The 23,068-nt window shown below is 42.9% G+C and overlaps 1 protein-coding gene across 6 annotated transcripts in view; it reads left to right on the top strand.

Annotated features, from left to right (window-relative positions):
* Window positions 1-23,068, top strand: part of LOC107223529 (nesprin-1) — a 137,726-nt gene that overhangs the window by 59,426 nt on the left and 55,232 nt on the right. For 3 of the 6 annotated variants that reach the window (XM_046735953.1, XM_046735952.1, XM_046735954.1), the window contains 19 exons: window positions 84-372; window positions 456-975; window positions 1,042-1,490; window positions 1,583-1,778; window positions 2,222-2,296; window positions 3,795-3,947; window positions 4,037-6,284; window positions 6,472-7,783; window positions 7,869-8,232; window positions 8,343-8,951; window positions 9,054-9,839; window positions 9,924-11,084; window positions 11,553-11,645; window positions 11,900-12,685; window positions 13,213-13,863; window positions 13,942-15,186; window positions 15,305-15,643; window positions 16,117-16,422; window positions 17,615-17,766. In XM_046735953.1, the coding sequence (XP_046591909.1) occupies window positions 84-372; window positions 456-975; window positions 1,042-1,490; window positions 1,583-1,778; window positions 2,222-2,296; window positions 3,795-3,947; window positions 4,037-6,284; window positions 6,472-7,783; window positions 7,869-8,232; window positions 8,343-8,951; window positions 9,054-9,839; window positions 9,924-11,084; window positions 11,553-11,645; window positions 11,900-12,685; window positions 13,213-13,863; window positions 13,942-15,186; window positions 15,305-15,643; window positions 16,117-16,422; window positions 17,615-17,766 (11,734 nt within the window). The remainder of the gene's footprint in view (window positions 1-83; window positions 373-455; window positions 976-1,041; window positions 1,491-1,582; window positions 1,779-2,221; window positions 2,297-3,794; window positions 3,948-4,036; window positions 6,285-6,471; window positions 7,784-7,868; window positions 8,233-8,342; window positions 8,952-9,053; window positions 9,840-9,923; window positions 11,085-11,552; window positions 11,646-11,899; window positions 12,686-13,212; window positions 13,864-13,941; window positions 15,187-15,304; window positions 15,644-16,116; window positions 16,423-17,614; window positions 17,767-23,068) is intronic. The other 3 variants (XM_046735955.1, XM_046735957.1, XM_046735956.1) reach the window with 2 other exon arrangements.

Below are 23,068 nucleotides of genomic sequence, written 5' to 3'. Positions count from 1 at the left end.
GAAGTCAATACTGTCAACGCAACCAATTGTGTGTGAAAGGCTAAAGCAATTCAATGAATATGTATCTGTGTCTGTGATTCTAGAATCGGTGGAGAACAAGCAAATTGGTGCGCTCCAAAAGTGGCAAGATTTCGAGGACCAGTTGGAGTCACACACTCGATGGTTCCGTGCAATGGAAGCTGCGTTCCGAGATCAACAGCTTCAAGCCACTCTGAAAGACAAGGAAAGTCAACTGAGTACCTTTAAAGATAAACGTGAATCTATTGCGAAACAGGAGCGAGAAATTGACGAATTTGTCGATAAATCTCACGGTCTTCTTCACGCCAGTGGCGTAGATCGTATTAAACCATTGATTTCTCAGATTAGTAACAGGTAAGCAAGTGGTTTGAAAAAATAATAAGTAATGTACCTGATATAAACTGTTTTTCAATAACTTGTAACTGATTTTATCGAAGGTATCAATTACTTCATGTGCTGAGTAAAGAAGTGATCCATCGATGCCAAACCCTCGTCGACGATCACCGAGCTTTCCAGGACAAGCTGGAGGCCGTTAACGCCTGGCTTGGTCCATTGGAGCAAAATTTGGCTGGTTTAAAAAAAGAGGAGGTCGGTGGTAACCTCGAAGCAAAGGGGTCTCGCCTACAGGTTCTTCTTGCAGAGCGGGAACAAGCTGAACATCGTCTGGCTGGATTGACAGCCGCAGGTGAAAGAATTCTTCCGGACACATCGGCTCAAGGTCGAGAGGTTATCAGACACGAACTTCGCCACGCACGTGAACGATGGGACAAATTGGCTGAGGGCATTAAGGAACAACAGAAGAAACAAGATGCACATTCGCTCCAATGGTCCAGTTACCAGGACACGCTTCAACAAACGCTGGCCTGGCTGGACAGTATGGAAAGAACTTTGAAGCAGGACTCGGCGGCTGTCTGGTCGTCGCTACAAGAAATCCGATCCAAGCTGCTGAAGAACAAGGTAAGCAATTTTCGATGCTGGCGAGTAGTGGCTAGAATGACATATGTTTGCTTTTTACTACTTCAGACAATCCATCAAGAGATCCTTGCCCACAAACGCATCATCGAAGCCATATCTGAAAAGGCAAATGCTTTGGCTCAGAGTGCCCAAACACCAGCTGACATTCAAGAGAAAGCAAAGTCGATTTCTCAGAGGTACGAAAAACTCGGAGAAGCCTCTCAGAAGGGAATTTCCAACCTCGAGGCGCTCTTAGAGATATTCCAACAATTCCATGATCTTCAGAAGGCCTACCAAGATTATCAGAAGCAGCAATGGGAGAGACTTGCTAATTACACTGACTACACCGGAAACAAGGCGGTCTTACAGGCTAGATTAGCCAAAGTGATTGAGATACAGGATAGTCAAGGCGAAGGTGAACTTAAACTCCGTGTCCTCAGTGATCATGTAGCCCAAAGCGCTGGCAGCCTTCCGCCAAGGTCTCAGGAATCCATGGAAAGAGATTTGACAAATCTTAGGTCAGTTATAAAAGTCTCAGAACCTATTGATCTGAGTTCATTCTCCCAGTACGTGGCATTTTGATTTGACGTCGGCTGACGTTTGATTTCAGATTTGAAAACAAAAAGTTTACCACAGCTGTGAGCGATGTTATTCGCGGAATCGAAGAACGAATTCAACAGTGGAGTGAGTACGAAAACTCTTTGGACAGATTATTGGCTTGGCTCTCCGAAGCCGAAGCTTCTCTGAAGAATTACACTCTGCGTAATACAATCGAAGAAAAGCAGGAACAACTAGAAAAATATCAGGTGAGACAAACACTGTTGCAGCTTTTGCTGTCGGTTCGAAATGTCCAAGGCCCATGATAATGAATTCCGCGAGTCGTTATTCGACATTATTACACATAGTGATTTGCCAAAAAGAACCCCACGCAAGTTAGTCACATACCACTCAACGTAGACAAAAAATTGGAAGTTGCAAGACGTTTCCATTTCAACATCTTTTTCTCACGCTTAGTCAACACTAAGATTAGAACACGAAAAAAAAGCGAATGAAGAAGTGCTTGCTTCGAATAGATTTTTTCGCACGATAATTACTCACGCACACTTATTCGTCGTTTAAGAATATTTACGTCAACGTACAGATTTTCTTCGCATGAATCTCGATTATAACTAGGTGTTATTGTCGTGTATACCCTTTTAATGGCTTACGCACGAAGAATCCTTCACACGTACCTAATGAAATGTCTTAGGATCTGCAAAAAATAACGGAGTCTCGAGGTTCAGATGTGACGGAACTGGTAGCCCTGGGTGACCACCTCGATCAAGTAAGAGATCACACTCTCTGGCTCCATCTGTAGGGCCCGAAGCTTGGTTGGGCTTGAATCGGCACTCTAGGGGCTGGGGCTCGTTGCAGTATCTTACCAATTACTACTCACTTACACGTTGCATTGCTTTCAGGGAACCATTGAGTAGGCTACTTTCTTCTCGTATAATAAAGCTTCCAGCTTTCATCGGTGGCAGTTGTCGGCAGGAATGCTTCGAAATTTTTCTTTTGTGTAGTACAACAAGTTTACTTGTATCGCTAAAAGTGGAATAGTATCTGTATCCACTTGACTTGGTAATTTATCTTGCTAAAAAATAAACATGCCTGTTGTACTGCACAGCAAATTCACGGAATCGGCGTCTCGTTAAAGTGGGATCTTCGGCATTCATTGAATACACTTTAAGTCTCTTTTTACAGTACGGATATATCCACAGATTCAATCTTCAACAACGCGCTGATTCCGATATTGCTTGATGTATAAGTCATAGGCATAGTATACTTAGGCCCTGCATAGACAATAGTCTTTACTCAATAGAGACTGATGATCGCTTTTCACCTTGATGACAAGGGATAGGCAAACGTCGATTTGTTGCACTTCTGAATGTGGGTCCTATTTGTTATTATGCCCGTGTCGTTGAAAAGCTTCCAGGCTTGATCACTGTGTCTTTCTGTTTTGTCTTGTAGGAGGATCGTACTGTGGCGTGCCTGGAGCATCTATGCCTCTTTTTCTCGCTACCTTTGTTTCTGGCTATTTATCTCTATGTTAACGCGTATGAAAATTAGTCTAACCAGAAAGTAGGCAGGCTTACATTCATTCATTCAATGATTGGTATACACCAGAAATATGTCACGTACACAGTAAAACCAAATAGATACCTACATGAGTTTTACCAAACTTTATCCAAGCATATTTTCTTAAATTTTTGGTATATTATTATACAATGTCAGTTAGCATTAAACACGGGTACCTTCCATTTTTAAGATACTGGTTTCGCTTTTAAAGAAATCTACACGTTGATTTTCATAGTTCTACCTCCCTATACTCGTGACACATTGTTACTTCGTAAATAAGACTTGCATTCACAGGATGTACCTCGTAACTCTTGACATGTGACATGATACGGTTCACTATAAAGAAAATACTGATGGTGAAAATGGTCCCTATTATAAAGTGAAGAATACTCTTCCGAAATCTATACTCTGAATTTTTCTTTCTTTGATTAATCGACCCGATTTACCTGCAGAATTTTCTGTCATTCATTAGAGAATAAAGCATTTGTTTTAATTCGACTTGATTTCCAGCTGCTATCAATAGACGACTGCTATGTTCACGACATTTATCAATTCACTTCACTCGTTTAGATGGCATTGGCATGTGGGTTTAATGGTAGAAATTTAACATTTGCAAAGAAATTCTTCTTTTCGTGACACTATGATTATACAGAAAGTATAAATATCCCGGAAGTAAACGCGCCCTAATATCATTATGTTTTCTACAGTCATTGATCGTGAATTTGCGCCACAATGAAGCCGAGTTTGACAAAATGAGCGATGACTCTTCGGAACTTATACAAATTAGTGGGGAAACAAGATTCTCCGCAAGCGTTCAGCAGGTCACGTCTCGTTTCCAATCCATTCAAACAACTGCCAAGGTACGTAACTACCGTTCTTCATGATTCGCGTATTCATTGTATCAATTCAACTTTGTTCCGCTCTAAATACTTGTTTTCTCGTTGTATAGGAACTGATAAAGAAGTGCGAACAAGCAGCAGCTGATCACCAGGCCTACTTGGAGCACTACAAGCATTGTTCAGAATGGCTGGCAACCGCACAGTCGAAGTTCCAAACTTCTCGAGATGGAATTTCGGGAACTCGTCAGGAGTTAATTTCACACAGTAATGCATTGAAGGAGCTTTTGGCGCAGCAGGCTTCAGCCAACCTTCTGGTAAACAGTACAGTTGAAGCCGGCGAGCGCCTTTATCCTACCACTGGAATGGAGGGCAGAGAAATTATCCGGCAGCAGCTTCTGGAGCTCCAACAAGCCATGGAAACGCTCTACGATGGTGTTGCGTCCACAGATCGTGAAATACAAACGAAACTCTCACGCTGGTCAGGCTTTGATGAATGCAGCGACGGATTCAAAAAGTGGCTGGAGGAAGTCGAAGCACAGCTACCCTCAGAAATCGAGCTAAAGACGACCTTGGATGAAAAACGTGCCCAGCTTCAAGTCTATCGCACTTTTCTGCACGAGACTCAGTCTCATCAACAAGACCTGTTCAATTTACGCGACAAAGCGGACAGCCTTCCAGATCGCACAGACAAAATTGACCATGTCCTCGATGAACTTTCCAAAAAACATGCCTTTATCCTAAAGCGTGCTCAAGGTTTTGTTGAAAGATATGAAGCAATAGTGAGCGATCATCAGCAGTACAGTAAGGCTGTTCTCGACACCCACGAATGGCTAGATGCCACTCATAACGCAGTGAATCTTTGGGGAGATGCGGAACTGGAACGCGTTTCTTTGCACACGAATCTCGACCGCCTGCAGAACCTACTGCAAAGTCTTCCCGAGGATGAGCCACGCGTTCAGCAGATACGAGCGCTGGGCGAAAAGGTAATACCTGGAACATTGGAATCGGGACAAGTGAATATCCGTTCGCAGATCGACTCCTCTCAGCAGGAATGGGAAGGGTTGGTATCCGCTGTAAAGTCAACTATCGAAGCGTTGGAAAACAAGCTTCAACAGTGGAACGAATTTGAGTCATCGAAGGAAGCATGTTTTGCTTGGCTACGCGAAACCGACACCAAACTGCACGCGGTGGATCTGAAGTCAACTCTGCAAGAAAAGAAAGATCAGTCAGAGAAACTTCGCGCTCTTCAGGGTGAGGTCAGGGCTAAGGAACTTGAAATAGACGCAGTCACAGAGCGAGCTCAACAGTTGCACAAGAACATCACATCACGGACCTCGCAAATATCTGAACTTGGAATAAAGTATCAGCAAATATCAAGCAAGGTTAAGGATCTCAACAATCGTTGGCAACAGTATTTCACCAGTCATCAAGAATTTGACAATCACTTGTCCGAGTGTATGCAGTGGCTTGAAGACATCAGAAACAAATTGGCTTATTGCTCCGACCTTAGCGCTTCGTCGCAGAAAGACTTGGAGAGTAAAATGGAAATCATCCAAGACCTGCTCTTATACAAGGAAGATGGATTCTCAAAGGTTCAAGGCATCGTTGAATTGGCCCAGACGGTACTCGCGAATACCGCACCGCCTGGACATCAGGCGATAAACGACGCTCTGGCCAAGCTTCAAGAGCAATGGAGTGCCTTAGCTTCGAAAATGCTGGAAACCAAAACAAACCTGGACGATTCCATAAATAATTGGGCTGGTTTACTCGAACAAATTCAATCGATTAATAAAACCGTAGAGTACATGCAGACTTCGGTTAACGAAATATCACAGTTTCAGTCTACAATGTCTGAGAAGCGATCCCAATTAGAGCGAATCAAGACCTTGGAGGAACGCGTCCGTTGCGAAAATATCGAAGTCGATAGTCTCAAGGCCAAGGTTGCCGAGATGATAGCGAGCGGACAACAAAGCCTAGCTGCCTCACAAGCACAGGACATTCTAAACAAGTTTGACTCCCTATTTGAGAAAATCAAATCGCTTCTTTCCGAACGCGAGGATCAATACAAAGACCACCGTCTTTACAAAGAGGCACACGATGATCTTATCGGCTGGCTCAGCCGTGCTCGCGAAAAAATACCATCGATGAAGCAACGATCGCTCAGTGATAAACTTGCAATTGAAAACGCTGTTGCTCCACTTGAAAGTCTATTGAATAAAAAGGCTCAGGGTGAATTGCTGGTCGAACACCTTCAGCACACTGGTGAAGTGGTCTGCGCAAGTACCAGTGATCAAGGACAGGAAGTAATTCGAAACGACATTCGTGCACTCACTGAGAGTTTTGAAGGGCTATTCAAAGGTAAACTATTTTTTATTCTTCGAAAACTAGTTTATCTCGAAGCACATTGAATAATAAAGTCTGAAAAATTAAAATTTCTGTTTAAATATTATTCAAAGTTGAATATAGGTTTCGATAATTGCCATTCACGAGTGAATCCTATTTTTATCGGTTTTCTAAATCATTCTCTTATTATTTCCATTTCTAGACATCAAGCAACAGAAAGATCAACTGGAAGCCACCGTTAGTCAGTGGCGAGATTATAAGGACGAATACGAGAGACTCAGTGACTGGCTGCAACAATTCGATATCTTAATAAAGGCACAGAAGAACGCTCTCTTACCAAACGTGAAAGAGAAAGAAAAGCAGGTGAAGGAAGTCAAGGAAATACTGGAAAACTTGCTCAAGGGACAAGAGCAAATAGACAAATTCAATAAGACTGCATCAGGGTTGTTATCTTCACATCTTGACACATACGTGAACAACCAACTAAGGCATTTGAACTCCAGATACCAAGTACAAGTGAATCTTGCCAAGGATGTCGTTAAGAAGGTGGAAACGAACTTTGCTCAACACCAAGAGTACGAAACAAATCTCGGCAAGGCTCACGCATGGATTGAGAATGCTAAACAAATTATTCGCCAAGGTACCGAAGCTGCCTCTACAAGCAGCCGGGATGAATTACAATCGAGACTGAACAAAATACAAGAACTCCTCAGAAAACGGGAAGATGGACAAAATTTGGTACATCTTACCGTAAATTGTGGCGAAAAAGTGATGCGTAACACGAGATCTGACGGCCGTGAAGAGATCAACTCACAATTGAAGGAAATCCAAAATGATTGGGAGAGATTGGTGAAGAAGATATCGACGACTAAGGTCCACTTGGAGACCAGCCTTCTTCAGTGGGCCGATTATAGCTCTTCATACTCGCAGTTACAGCAATGGATTAACGACCGTGAGGCAAAACTACAGCAAGTTTGCGAACAGAAGGTATCGAAAGCCAGGAAAGGTCTGGCTGGTCTCAGTTCACTGGCCATCGGTGAAAGGAAGGCCAATCTGCGCCAGACGAACAGCATCGTTCAAGATATCGTTGCATTCGAGCCTATGATTCAATCTGTAACGACAAAGGCTGAGGATCTTCAGCAGGCAACGCCGGCAACAGAAATATCAATCAAATACGAAACGCTTAGTAAACAAGCCCAGGAATTGTATGCTAAACAGAAGGAAACCGTCGAACAGCATCAAGCATTCATTGACAGTGGTAATGAGTTCATTCAATGGATCCGTGTTGCGAAGGAACGGTTAGGAAAATGTTCGGAACCTACTGGAGACAAAGAGTCCCTTTCTAGCAAGATCACGCAGCTGAAAGTGCTGGAGAGTGAACTTCCAGAAGGCCAACAGAAGCTCGAGAAAGCTCTACAACAAGGTAACGCTGCATGTCAAGTGGCTGATGCCGAAGATAAAGAAATTATCGAGGAAGAAGTTGCTCTTCTCCAAGAAGAGTACGATAATTACGTGTAAGTATTAGACTTGGAAATTTGATCGACGTTTAGCGTAAATTGTAAATTGAATATAATCGAACTAATCAATTTTTTTTCACAGCGATTCCTTGAACAGCACCAAATCTCTGCTTGAGATTGGTATAGTCAAATGGACTGAATATGAAGATCAGTTTTCTGAAGCCTCTGATTGGTTAACGCAAACTGAACAGCTGGTGCGACCATACAACAAGCTACAGGATAGCCTTGAAGAGAAGAAAACTGTACTAGAAGAATTTCAGGTTCATTTGCAGACGTTGTTCGATTGGCAGAAAGAATTGGACCGTCTTAATATGAAGGCACAGATGCTTCTCGAAACTTGTGCTGATACCAGAATCTCAAATGCTGTTACTCAGCTGACCACAAAATACAATGCGTTATTGTCACTGGCAAAGGAAATTATGCGAAGATTGGAATTACATTATCAGGTAAGTTTGATACCAAGTTGAGCAGTTTGAACATCAGAATTCGAAATTATTTTATTCTAATTTAAGGCGTCAGTCCATTTTCTGATGGTACGGTTTTTAAATGTAAATAGGAGCATCAGCAACACAATACCCTCTACCAAGAATGTGAAGATTGGATTGAACGAACACGCGATAAGCTGGGAGAGTGTAAAGAGATACCAAACACGTTAGCAGAAGTGAACAACAAGTTGCATGCCTGCAAAACTATTCGTCAGACTTTAGAACAAGGTCAGAACAAGCTTCGCTATGTGCTTGAGTTGAAAGAAAAGGTCATTATGAACACGGAGCAGAACGGTGCGGCAAAGATTCAGGAGGATACTGAAAATCTGAAAACTGAATTCGACAAGCTACTGGCAGACGTCGAAGAAGCGAAGCAGAAACTCGCTACAAGAGCTGGTGTCTTAGAAGAGCTTAACAAAATGCATAGGTTGATCGCTGACTGGATTGAAGAGGTCGAGCACAAAGTACAGCCCGAAGAAGGATTCCGAAATGACCTCAGTGAGAAGCGAGCTCTCCTCGAGAAGTATAAAACGGTGCAACGTGACATAAATGGTCATGCGGAGACAGTAGATCGCCTTCAAGCTCGTCTGATCGAAGATTCAAGCATCCCAAAAGACGCTTACGAAGCGACGATTGCAAAGTACGAGGAGTTGAAGACCCTTGTGGTTGCTAGAATCAGTGTAAGTAAACTACGGTCTTACCTTGCAGCATTCAAATACTTGGCATATTTTAGATTCTATCCACAGAATATCGCATATTTCATTTTTCATCTTTTCATTCAGGACTTAGAAGAACAAGTGAAGGAACATGACCGCCTACGCCAAGCTCAAAATGAAGCCGTAGAATGGGTTCGTCGCGCCAAGGTTGAACTGCAGCGACACGGTGACACTCACGGCGAGAAGGCGAAGGTCATTGAACGAGAGCAAAAGGTGAACCAGATCATAGCATCCATGCCAGAAGGTGAATCTTTGATCAAAAAGGCAGTGGAACTGAGGGATTCTGTCATTTTGACTACTGGCTCTGAAGGACAAGATTCTATTAAGCAAGACGTTAAGCAACTAAACGCTGACTGGGAATCACTGAAGACTCAGTCACGTGACAGCCAATGTACTTTGGCAAGCTGCATCGTGACTTGGACCCAATTCACAACTGCGTTTGATAGCATGAAGGACTGGCTTGATCAGTTCAGGAAGAAGGTCAGCAACGAGTCTGCCAAGGACAACAAAACCCCGGAAGACCTGGAACGATGCAAACGTATCGTTGAAGAGGCAGTTCGTCAGAAACCAATACTCGAAGACCTAAACGATAAATGTGAGGCTCTTTTGGAAGTAAGCGCGTGTAGTTGGGCCAGGGATAAAACAGTACAGCTTCAATCAGCATACACGACCCTGCTGACAGAAGCACAAAGTCTCGTATCCAAAGTTGAGAAGAATCTATCCGACCATACGGAGTTCCTCAAGGCTAAAAAGGAACTCGAAGAATGGCTTCATACTGCTCATGGTTCTGTCCAAGACTGTATTGGAGTTGGCGATATCGAGTGGGCTAAAGATAAGCTGGAAACTACACGTGTAAGTACCAAAGATGTTGAATTCAGAAGTATAGTAGGTATTAAAGGAGGGGTTCATTGCGAATACTTTTGTTGAAAATTTCAGGTCGTTGCAACAAGAATAACCGAGGGCCAACATTTGCTATCAACGTTGCAAGACGCGTTTGCAAAAGCGATAAATACCGCTCTTCCGGAACAACAAGAGCAACTACGAACTGACATGGCAGATTTACGTTCAAGCTGGGAGCAGCTCAGCATGGACCTCAACAGCATTCAGGCGCAAGTGAAATCGGTTCTAAGTCGGTGGGAGGACTATGCAGAATCTCGAGCACGGTTTGAGAGTTGGCTGAGCGAAGCTGAAGAATCCGTCAAGGTGCTTCCCGAGACGAAAGGTGAGCTTGGAGAAATGAAAAGACTTCTGGAGAGGACCAAGCATGCCCAAGACGAAGTGAAGGGTAAACGATCTGACCTTGACCACCTGCTGAACGAGGCTGACGAATTATCCAGCTGGGCCAAGAACAATACCACCAAGGAACAGACTAAGCTGTTGCTGAATCGGTGGGAGAAACTGGGTAGTCACGTTCAGGAGCGGAAACAACTCCTTGAGGAGGAGCTCCAGGAGTACAACGGTTATCACGCAGCTCTTCAGGAGACTGAAAAATGGTTACTGCAAATCTCATTCCAGCTTATGGCTCATAACTCATTATACATCACCAACAAGGATCAGACGATTGAGCAGATAAAACAGCACGAGGTTCTGCTCGAAGAGATTCAAAAGTATCAGTCTACACTCGATGACCTCAGAGCGAAAGGATCCGGTCAGATAAAACGCTACGTTTCAGCCGCTCCGGGGATCGAATCAACCATCGAAACGCAGCTCCAAAATGTGCAGGAAAGCTACAATGCTCTCCTGGGCACTGCACTTCAGATAAAGAACCGATTGGCCGAGTCTTTAGCGAAGTTCCAAGAGTATGAAAACACCCTTGAAAGCATAATGAAGAACCTGGACACTTACGAGCCGGAAATTGCTCAAGAGTTGGAAGCGCCGATTGACAATCTGGAGGATGCACAGCACAGTTTGGAGAGTGCGAGAATACTTCACAATAAATTGCAATCAGAAAAGGCGCGCCTTGCTTTAGCTGTAGAAGCCTGCGAAGCCGCTGCTGCGTGCGTTTCTCGACCCGGAAGTCCGCTCGACGCACCACCTGTACAAATTCCAGCTAGAGAAGTCGAAGTGCGAACTCGGCTCGAAGACCTCATAGACCAGGTATGACTTCCGAAAGTTTTGTAGAGTTTCCGTAGCTGTAATATGCACCGTATTTGTTATCGCTGTTTTGATTAGGTCAACCCGCTTAAAAGTACAGTTCTTATCAGCTAATTTTCTCCTGAATGATGACTAATTTTTATTCTGCTACAATTTGTTAGTCATCGTTTTGCAATTGATTGAAAACAACAGTTACATGGAATTATAATTCGTGACCTGTTTGCACGTTACCGATAATTTCGTGGTTGATTTTGTGTTTTTAATTTTTTTGTCGCATGAAGTGTTATAGAAGCTAGGATCTCTGTATTGTATCCTAGTAAATAAGATTTTTTTTTAATTCAGTGCAGCATTAAGTATGAGATAGCAAGAACAAAGTTACTCGGATCTTGCACTTTTGTTGCTAATCTATTTCTGATTATTTTTGCATGATGTTTGATGTGAATTTTTGTTTTTGTTCACCCTTCAAAACAGAAAAATAACGAGGATTCAGGAAGACTGAAAGCTCTGCTAGATATTATTGAGCACAGCGGCTTCTTAGCGAAACTTAATTACATGTATGACAAGGTTTGCATCACTTTTATTTTTATTTCGCTATGTGTAAGAACATATTCTCATGATTACCGCATTTTTGTAAATTATTTTATTTACATAATGTTCGTTCGTATTTAACACGGCTTGATTCTACATTAACAGTTCTGATTGAAATCCCATAGCTATAGTAATGTATCGGTCTTATTGAAAATTATTTCAACCAATCAATTCGTTCATGCTGACGCAAAGCATTAATTTTTTAATACCAACGTATTCCGTGACCACAGATGCAAACGCACTTGACTACAGTCACTGAGGCGGTTGGTTCTCTTGAGGAACGTGCCCATCAGCGGAACGCCCTGAGCGTTTGGGTAAACCAGCAGCGGGCTCTTTGCGCCGAATGGAAGTCAAGACCAGCAAAATTGCGGCCAGAAGCTGCACACACCGAGCTTCAAGCGATGAACGAATTACTGGCTGGGGTTGGAGAGCGTCGGACTCGAACCCTCACAGAACTTTCCTCGGCTCAGGGCGGTCAAACCGATGACCTTGAATCAGGCCTCAACAAGTTAGAGGGAGAATTGATCGAGGCGATAGCCGGGAAGCAGGCAACCCAAGACCTGATCGAGAGGTACAGATCTCACGTTCAGGACATTCAGACTTGGTTCGATAATTTGTCGAAAAGAGCAGACGTTGTGGACAAGGGCAGTGGTCTGACAATTGCTCAAAAGATCTCCACCGTTCAAGAAATCACCGCCGAATTCGAATCTCAGGGTGCAGGTAAGCTGGATGAAGTCAAGAAGCTTGGTGACCTGGTTATGGACTCGGTCAGCAATCTTGACTCCCAGCAAATTGAGGAGCAGATAAAATCCGTCGAAAGGAGGTACGGTGACATCGGTAAGAAGCTTCAACGCAAGAGCCAGGTACTGGACATGACCGCTCAAGGTATTGAAGCCACGAGACGCGAGATTGAAGAAAACAGAAAATGGGTCGCTGAGAAAAAGCAAGTTGCCAGAACATCTGAGCCCATTGGTTACGAGAGCAAAATGGCCGATGAGAAGCTTCTGTCTCTCAAGGCAAGTATATCAAATTTCTATTAGTAATACCAACCTTTTTTCGAACATCTTGAAGGTTCCTGCAGGGATACTTTTCAGCGCCACTTTCTGTTTGTAATCATTTTTTTCACCACTTGATAATGTTTATATGATGTATGATAGTGTATCCATCGATTGATCATCCCCAGCTTAATTACAGAATGTTATTATCAGTTTGAATTTAAATGTGTGGCATTGGTAGTAACGCCCGAAAATCTCTCTCGCTTTCTCTCACGACGTTTGATCAAAAGAACATATTATTTAGAGCAGGAATAGATATTAATCAGAGCGTAGAAAGCCGGCTTATCTGTGAATTCTGGTGCTTAAGCCGCTTATCGCCGACTGGCTGAAGATGATAAATCGTTCGATTCCTTGAATAATTTCGTGCAAGCAAACTTACATTATTTATGGTTCGCGGTTGATTGCAGAGCTGCACAATCGACAGCGTCTTTACATTGTTACCTACAGTTCCGCAATTCCTTCTGACATTTGAGACAATTAAATTACAGGCACTGCTCAAGGAGGCTGAGGGAAAACAGGTCCTTATTGGAACACTGGAAAAAAGGGTCAGCAACATGCAAAATGAGTTGGAAACCAGTGAACAACAACAACTCGAGTCAGACTCGCGAGCACTGCGGGGTGAGCAGGCGGAGCTGTGCTCCATTCTGAGGGAAGAAATTTCGGGTACCACAGCGGCTGCGGATGCTCGACGAAAGCTCGAGACGGACTTAGAGCGCGCTCGACTGTGGATAAAAGCGAAGAGCAGCGACCTGAAGAAGCTCAGCGGCTATTTACCGTTGAAGGCGAAAAAAGTGGAGCAAGATATCAGCCAGCACCATGGTTTTGAATCCGACATTGCAAACTTCAACGAGACCGAACTCAACGATGTCCTTAAGCAAGGTAACGCGCTGCTTAAGGATTGCACCGACGAGGATCGCGGTCGGCTTCAAGCAGTATTGAATACCGTTAACGAAGAGTATGACGCGCTGAAGAAAGAAGCTCAAGAAAAACAGGCGGCCCTTGCTGACCTTCTCCAAGGACGAAAGGCCTTCGAAAATGACTTGGACAGGTGCCAACGATGGATCAACGAAGCTGAGGTCGCAACGTCCGTGGAACTCCGTACCACCAGCGTCGATGTCCTTCGCGAACAACTGGCCAAGGTAAGCGACGTTTTACTTTTTTAAGTTACGCAATCATTTTTGCTACGATAAGCATGTTTTTTATGATATTATTTTCAGTACGATCGACTAAAGAAAGAAGCGAACGAGTACGCTGACGAAATTGAGAACATAACGCAGCAAGGAAAATCGATCCTTCCGACAATTAGCGACGCCGATAAGCTAGAGCTTAGTGAGCAACTGAAGAACTTGAAAGACTCGCATCGCAGAGTAGCTGGCATAATCAATGAGAGAGCCTTGGCCCTCCAGGCAAGTATAGCCGAAGCTGAAGAGGCAGCTGCGAGAGTCGCGGAAGCGGTGCAATTCATGACTGACATACAACGAGAGCTCCAAGAACTGAACAAGCCGATAGGGTCACGCGCCGAAGATGTAGAAGGCATGTTGGCGACTTACGAACGAATCTTAGGAGACCTGAAGGCCAATAAAGCAAAGCTGGCTGACCTGCAGTCTGGAAACGTCGGTGATCTTCACGGCGTTGTGAGCCAGCAGGATGACCTGATCAGAGCGCTTGAGTCCCAGATAGCGAAATTACGCCAACTCCTTCTGCTCAGACAACAGTTCATTGCTCTGGTAACAGAGATTATGACCTTCATTACGAAGTACACTGGGGTAGTTAGAGATATTGAAAAGTCCGGCCAGACGACTGAGGAAAAAATCAAACGCTATGACGACGTGATTTTAAAGATCCAGGAGTGCGAAGCGACTCTGGCTAGCGCTACTGACAAGGGGCAGCAAATCGCAGCCGAAGGATCAGCGGCCGACCGAAACAATGTGACCGAACAACTTCAGTCCCTCAAACAGCAACTCCAGTCACTGAGACGCGCCGTCGAGTCTCAACGCGAAGAACACGAGTTGGCCGCTGCCGAACACAGACGATTGGCGAACGAATTGGCAGATATTCTCGACTGGCTTCAAAGCAAGGAAAAGGACGTTAAATCTCGTCCGCTTCTCGAACGCGACTCGGCGAACGTTGATGCGGAACTGAAGAAGCACAAGGAACTCTGCGACAGTGTCAATGAAAATCTGGAGAGAATACGCGTCCTGAAGGAATCCGTCCGCCACGATGAGGGCATGCCTGGTTCGCTGAAGGAGATGCTCAGCGAGGCTGCCTCTTTGATGACATCGCTTCCTCGGGAAATGGACGATCGTGGTACCTACCTTGAAACTAACAGACTGATGCGTCTTGACTACGCGGCTTTGACAGATAAACTGCACGCTTGGGTCAGGGAAGCTGATATCCGATTACAGAGCGATAAGGACGGCCTTGACTTTGAAAATATACTGGCCGACTTGGAGGAGCACAAGGTATTTATCTGCAAACTTTTATTTGTCAATAATAGGCTGTCGGAGAGTTACATTATTGTGTATCTTATTTTCCTTGACACCAATGTTGAACCTCCATCGAATCTCTTGAATGTTGTAGATCTACTTCAGCACGGAATCATCGATACGGGAGTTGGTTTCACAGCAGATACAGCAGGCAGCGGACAAAATCTGGCCGTCGTTGAACAGTTCGGAACAGGAAGAGCTGAGTAGGGAACAACAGCAGCACACTCAGCTGCTTAAGAATACCTTGAATACTGCGAAATCGCAACGCGCTCGTCTTGAACAAGGTGCTGAGACTTGGCGTGATTATTCGCAGACTTTAGAACGCGTTCGAGCTGTAATTGCCAGGACCAGATTCTCCGATGATCCCGTCAGCACTCTGGCCGGTCTGCAATTCAATATTCAGAAAATTACTCACGCCCTCAACGACATTCAGGTGAGACACAGCACCTGGATTATTGCTAACAGTATGGTGTTCAGGTTCATTCCGACTTTTGTACGTGAAATACGAATATTATTAAGCTGTATGTGTCACCTGATTATTCATCTAATCGTGAACAGTAATTCCGATTCCGGAATTTACTTATCAAAGATAAGTAGAACCTTATCTGTCACCAATTGCACTCTCGGTATTTATGTAACGTGAATATTACTTTGCAACAAATTATGCAACCTTGACCCGAATCGTCGATGGTGGTGAATGTTTTCTCAATCGCCGAGTATTTTTACAACTTTAAACGTGTCAGTTTAAAATTATAGGACGAAAATCTCGGTGATATCACTACCGGTTGCGATGAATGACGGATGAGGCTTCTGCAGGCAGCTGACCATTTCCGTTATTTATTATTACTACTTTTTGTAGAGAGTACTATATGCTAAAATAGATCTTCCAACGTTCGTGGTTCACAGAATCAACAGTTCGAGCTAGATCTCTTGAACGAACGTGGAAGGGAGGTTCTAGACCAGGCCGATTCTGCAAACAAATCTATTATTGAGACTCAATTGTCAGCTACGACTCTTGAATGGCGTGATCTGGTTTCCGGACTCGAAGGTCGCCGCAACACTCTTGAGGCTCTTTCTCGGCACTGGGAGGAACTCGAGGCGCAATGGTCCCAGGTCGAAGCACGACTCAACGCCAACGATGAACGAAATAAACTTATCGATAACATCGTCCGATCGAAACAGCATCTCATAGACACAACCAAGTCTTTGGATGTGAGTATAATATTTCGATTCAATTATTATAATTACATCGCCATTATTCACCTCCGCATCGTGAGGATCAAAACCACTAGAGTAAACCCGCTGATCACGATAATCAAAGAACATTTGTTCAGATCGGAAGATTTATAAGATTGAATGTCCAAGGGAAAATGTTATATTTATAAAAATTACGCCTAGTCTTTCAACCGCACACACTTTTAACAAAGATGCTTTCCTCGTTCGTATATGACAGAACAGTCATTTTTGAGCAATAATTTTACCATATTCTATTCCGTTTCTGATCAAATCTCCCTTTCAGTCATGATTTGAAATGAGTATTTTTATCGTTTATGGTCAGTGCGATGTTTTGGTATACACAATCGAAAGAATCGTTAATATTTGCACATAAATCAGAGGTTGACAGCTATGCTGCTGATGACGTCACCGTCGGGAAATGTTATACCAACAAAGTAAAAACTCGATGTGCAGTATAACTGAGGGTTACGTCATCGCGAGTATTCTTAGAAATTAACCGTATACATAAGTTATGATAAAGCTGTTCAGCATTTTATTGTGACGCGGAATTAATTCAGTCGTCTGTACAGTGACAAGTTCTTTACATAATCATGACCTCAAAGTTTCGTCAGTCTTTTATCGAAGCTTACATATTTTTTTTCTTCAATTTTCACTCCTAAGCGCCTGTGCCTGCTAATTGTCAAATTATTCACAATTATGTTTTTAATTTCAAAATGAGTTTCACATTGTTATTTCTTATTATAATCATGAATGAATCAAGGGCGAGAAATTTCAATGCGAAAATGGAACAATTTTGAATGTGTATAAATTGAAGACCGACTTGAAGATCGAACGAAAAAATATTTCGAAAAGTAATTCCAGCCGAGGAATTTTTCGCCAATTCGTGATAATTCTTTCGACTCTTAGACGAGGCTGATATTTAATTTTTCCATCCCCGAAACGGTTGAAAAGAGGGCAGAGCTGCCAGGCTTGCACAGCCAGGTACCGCAGGTGCGTGACCCCACCTCGGTCCCCGTCCCCAACCCCCAAATTAACGTTCAACTGGGGCACAATACGATTATACACGAAATCTAGTCGATTTCTAGTGTAAGCAGTGAGGAGTGCTGATCGTGTGGGCAGTTTCACCGGATCCTTGATCATTAAGTTTCGCCGTTTTCTATTATCGCAGGAGCTTCTGGCCGAGGGTGAACGACTGAAACCGGCAACCGACGAGGTGCGAACGCTCGCTGGTCCCGTCCTTGCCTATCTCGCTGCCTTCACCGAAGAGCCGGCACGCATCCTTGAAGAACGTCTGAAGAAACTTTCACAGTCGGTGCAGTCGTGAGTGAAAAATCAATTCTTTTCCTTATTTCGTCGACTCGAAACTCAGGCCAGCCAAAATACCCCCCCACAACCCCCGTAGGCGCGTTTCATCCCCACCAAGCCTCCCTTGGGGGCTTATCTGTAACTGTAGGTGAAGATATGCGCGCAAAATCGAAAGAGTATTCGTGCGACGCTGAAAGGAATCCCGAGCAATCCCTGTAGGGTTGAGACCTTGACTCTGAAGATATCGGTTATCGATATCGTTCATTTCATTATTGTGCCTTATTCCAGCCGCGATACCTTAGACGTAATGTGTGCGCTGTTCAATCTAATCGGTTTCTGATAAATGCCTAATTTTGTTATTCGAAAGGTTCCCTGGCGTTTTGGCACCGTGTAGATTATATGCTCTAATTATAGGGACCGTTAGAAATAGCTGGGATTAAATCCGTTTCTTTACTATTTATATATACTTGCGAATGTTTCCTTTCGATATGTATAATTCACGATTGTGTTCTTTAGCAATTGTAACCCTGGTGAATTCAAAACATTTCCTGAATCTGTAAACTTTTATAACTTTACAAAAACTTGGAATTTTTCATGCAAAGTTTGAGATCAATTTTCGCGACAACGATTTGCGATTATTTGAATTCATGATAAAACGGGATCCCCTCGCCCATATTTTGGCGGCCGTTGTATACTCGAGCACATTTGCATGAGTATGCGTGTGTGTGTTTGCAGTGGGCTTATATGCTTTTTTTTCACTATATGTATAAGTCGTAAATTTCTTCTCTCTTTATTTCTCTTCACAGGTATCTTGAACAAAAAAATAATATAAAAATGTCGTTCGTTATTATTATACAATCTTTGCATAAATCTGTTTAACATCTCTTTCAGTTTTCAGGACGTTGTATAACTTTAGATTAAGTTGACTGTGTATAATGTTGTCAAACGGTTGTAAATTTTCATAGATCTCAAGGTGAAAACAATCAAAACGAATCAGAAACGTGTTCAACGTTATACCCGAAAAAACTTGTGACTGCACTCTGTGACAATTCAGGCAAACGCCAAACCTTAATCCTCACGATGGCTCATTTTCTTGTGATTCACACCCCAATAACCAACGTTATTTCACATTTTATTTATATCGACAATACATTTATAACGTCGACTGTCCAAATTATCATACCTACGAGTAAATCTAGTTTAAATATCTGACTATTTGCCATTCCAGCATAAGCAGTGACTGATTTTTTATTACCGCCAGCATAAGATCAGCCACTGCGAACTGGCTCAATGGCAACATAACTTGTACGATAAAGGCATTAGTAGAATTGAAATCACGATGCTGCACTGAGTAATTGCCGACATGTGTTTGCGCAGTGCATTCCTCAGTAGGAGAAAGCCATTCGGCTTACACTGAGAGAGATTATTATCGTACACAAAATTCATTTACCTACTACGTACATTAGGGAGTTCTGGAATGAGCCGATACGCACCAGATTGCAGTCATATTCAGGAGCGATATAACACAAATATAATGTATAATTGCACAAAATCTGATTATATTTGTATCTCGTCCTGCTCTAGCCCATAGCTTCCCAGGAGAGATCGAATAACTAATTGAATATTATGCAAATTTACGAGTCCCAGGCGGGAGGAAGAAGTCGAGCCAATAAACCAGTTAATTAAATGAATTTCCGGAACAAAACTAGCGAGTGTTTAACGAACTGCGTAAAATGTGCTTCAAATTGTATTCTACATTTTTATAGATGTTTGCAATCATCACAATCACGTGCAAGGTTTCAAGGTCAGTAGACTTCCGGTCCCGGAAGTAACGATATGATATCCACTACTATGCCGGCCGTTTTCTGAATCAGTTCAGAGAGGGGACGGGATAAAGTGAAAACATAAAGTAAAAGCATAAAGTAAATAAATGAGAGAGTACCTATACATGTGGCCAGTCGCAGATGTGTACAATGGTCGCAAACCGCCAGAGGTTTCCGGTTACGACTGACGAGCTGCAGCCCCAGTGATTTATCCGCGACGATTTGTTACGTTTGTCGAATATACATTGTTAGGAGAGAATAAAAATTACATTAAAGTTCACACAGTATTTTGGTGTCGATATTATCATCATTTGGAATGAAAAAAGCACAATTTACACCGATGGTGTTGAATTTTGCATCAAACGATGTGGACTTATATTAAAATTGTAAATTTTCTAAAAGTATAAGTAATGTAAAAGGTTTCAGATCTAGGTGTACAGAATAACTTTAACAGAGAGGGTGTGGCAATTCTCCAACATATATGATAGTCATTCTTTTATCGGTGAAACTCGGTATCAGCAGATAACTTGATCGCGAGAGTTGCTGGATATCGCGAACATGCAGCCTGTTTTGACATTTGCACAAAAATTATCTGCAGGATAGTGACTTCAGCTCAGCTGCAATGCCGATAAAAATATTTTATCGTCAACGAATTTGTGTCGAAGCATACTTTCCGGTACAGTATTACACAAAATCGAGCCAGCGTATAATTCGTCTTTGAAAGTTTTGCACGCTCGATTTTTCAAAGAATGTAAGATTTTTAGACCGACTCCGTAACATGTTAAATCGAATTTCCGTCGAAGGCTTTTTCCGCCCCTAAAAGCTCCGTCCGACCCCTGATCCATTCAAGTTACGGTCTAAAAATTGAGGGTGGTAAAAATTTCTCGAATCAATCTTCCGTTTCAACCGAACGTGGGTTTGATCGTTACAGAGTAAAAGTAGAGGAAAAGGCGGCCTCTGGGGAGGAACGCATAGTGCACAGCGGTATTGAATTTTACACCCAATCCCGAGTCTGATGCAATATAGGCGTATGTCCGCGACTTAGTTCCGAATGCATTGAGGATCAATAAAATTGTAAGAATAATTCGTCTCGGTTGACCACCTGCAGCGTAAACGCATAATCGATACGTACGCATACACGGTGTGTACGATAGATCAGATGGCGTAATTAACAAAAAAAACTTTTGAATGCCAATAATCCTTGCTTTTGGCATAAAATGAGATTTGAATTGGCGTCCAGCAATGTCACTGGTGAATTAATTTTCTCTCCTTACTTATATGCAATTACAGCTAACTTGCGGATTGTACTTTTGTCCAAACGGACACATTAGGATCGTATAATCTCGAAAAACTTAGTTAGCAACAAGGGCGCCTAAGTCGGACGCAGCACGTGTTCGAACTGACGTATAACGTTACAGGTCACCCACACAAGTTCAAGGTAAAACGCGACCATTAATCGCAGCGGCTTCGCCGCACGGAGTTAAAGCGAACGATGCGCAAGCGCCGAGTAGCTGGATATTCCGTAGAGCGATAACGCAAAGCCCTGTCATGTCGTAAAAGCTTGCTTGGTCGGCGAGCGATACACCGCGTATAGACAGTTCTAGCGTGCGAAGGATAGACGTATGTCAAGTGTCGACACAGAGCGCTAAAAGATGCCTCTTGAGGAACTTGCATCACGTATGTAACTGTGACGTCATAACCAAATTTGTGCCGTGACACAATGGTAAACAGCCGGAAGGTCGCAGCTCCTCACCATTCCACTCCATTCCATTCCATTTTATCGCCTGGCTGTCCGAGCAGAGCGCAAGTTTGTACGGAGGCGGACGGAACGCCGGTAGCATAATTCGCGGACTCGACGCACGATTCATATAGTCAGAGGCGTTTAGTCAACCTGTTGCCGTCGAGCTGGTGTCTAGTTCGTTCGAGGCTTTCCAAACGGTGCGCGGCTGCATATTAGATCGGAAGTAAAACAATCTAACTGCATTGGATGAACGACTTTTTAGTACTATATACGAACAGTTTATCCGTTTCGATTTTACTTCCATTCGCGATAGTAAATTCACGCATCCGTTCGCTCGATCGAGCGGACCGCCAGTGATTTGAAAAGGAAAGTGTGTACGGTTAACGATAGAGTGCCGTGTTCCTCACGTGTATGAGTGTTCTATTAATAAATCGTGACAACGCAAGGCTTCTGTAAAAACCACAGTATAAGATTTTTTTAATTAACGTGATATCGCGCTCTGTATATACCGACAATATTTTGACACAGTTCATACGTGTATATACATATACTTTTTATCGTTTTCGTATATTTTCAAAACTCTTAACGACATAATGTTTTTGGCACAGTGAGCTTGCAGCCTTGCGAGCACAATGTTCCTTCAAGGTAAGCTTGTTCGTTTTTTCATCGACAGGTTCGCTGATTATAGGAAACACGTGGTTTTTATGCGAATCTACGTATAAGCGAATTTTAAATGCCAACTCGCGTTAGTACCAATTTTTGGGGCTCTGCAAGTACAGAATTACACGATCGTACCGCATTTTATTTTTTGCGAAGTTTTTGTAGCTCGTTTTGGTACTTCTTCGATTTATAACTTTTTTCTTTTTACCTAATTTTCGGCCAAAATTACGTCGATAGGTGCTAGAATCGTTACTTGTGGATATAGCGTGATATTCACGAGGTGAAACCGGCATTCTACCGAAGACAACTAACGAACGAGACTAAATAATTCATCTCGATTGATTTCAGCGCATGATTCATGATTAAAGCAAATTCACCGCGAGTTCTTGCTCCTCAACATGTTTCAATTATTGAATTGTTTTTCCATCATTTACGCTTTGCCGCTATTGATCTTTTCAGCTAGGATAGTTAAAGTTATACGGAGGCATCATAGCGAAGCGAAAGTCTGTTTGGCATTGGAAAAACTGCCCGCAGTTCTTGATCCTTCGAAAAGCAAAGAAGGTTGTCGAAAAGCCAATATCAGACGGTCATTCTCTGTAAATTTGTGTCAGAAAATGTGTTTCATAAATCACAATTTATACAGTGGAGCCAGTGAAAGTAGTCTTAAGTTGGACAAAGTTCGAGTAGAACTCCATTAGCTGAATAAAAAAATTTTGCAGCCTGGCTATTTTTGCACTTAAACGTGAAGCTGAGCTTAAATTGATTTCGCCTCACTCAGTAGCAGTAACATACATTTGGGTACAATCCATAGGTATACATCAAATATGTACACGTTAAACTGTCCACTCAAAGGATAATGTAATCAATGAAACGTCCGCGGACTTCACCTATGTATACGTACCATCCGAAATAGAATGGAACGATATCTCCGAAGCATAAGTGTGATTGTTTCCTTTACAACCTTACGATATCTCCAGAGAAACAGCATTTTTGAAACGCACTTTTTTATAGATGACGATACTTCTGAGCTCTAATTATATGTACATCGCATTTTATTCTCCAGTTCACTGCGAATCATCGATGTGCTATTTTC

The sequence above is a fragment of the Neodiprion lecontei genome, chromosome 3 (genome assembly GCF_021901455.1).
Source record: "Neodiprion lecontei isolate iyNeoLeco1 chromosome 3, iyNeoLeco1.1, whole genome shotgun sequence".
Lineage (NCBI taxonomy): Eukaryota > Metazoa > Arthropoda > Insecta > Hymenoptera > Diprionidae > Neodiprion > Neodiprion lecontei.
The sequence above is the reverse complement of the archived record's forward strand: the minus strand, read 5'-3'. Positions and strand labels throughout refer to the sequence as shown.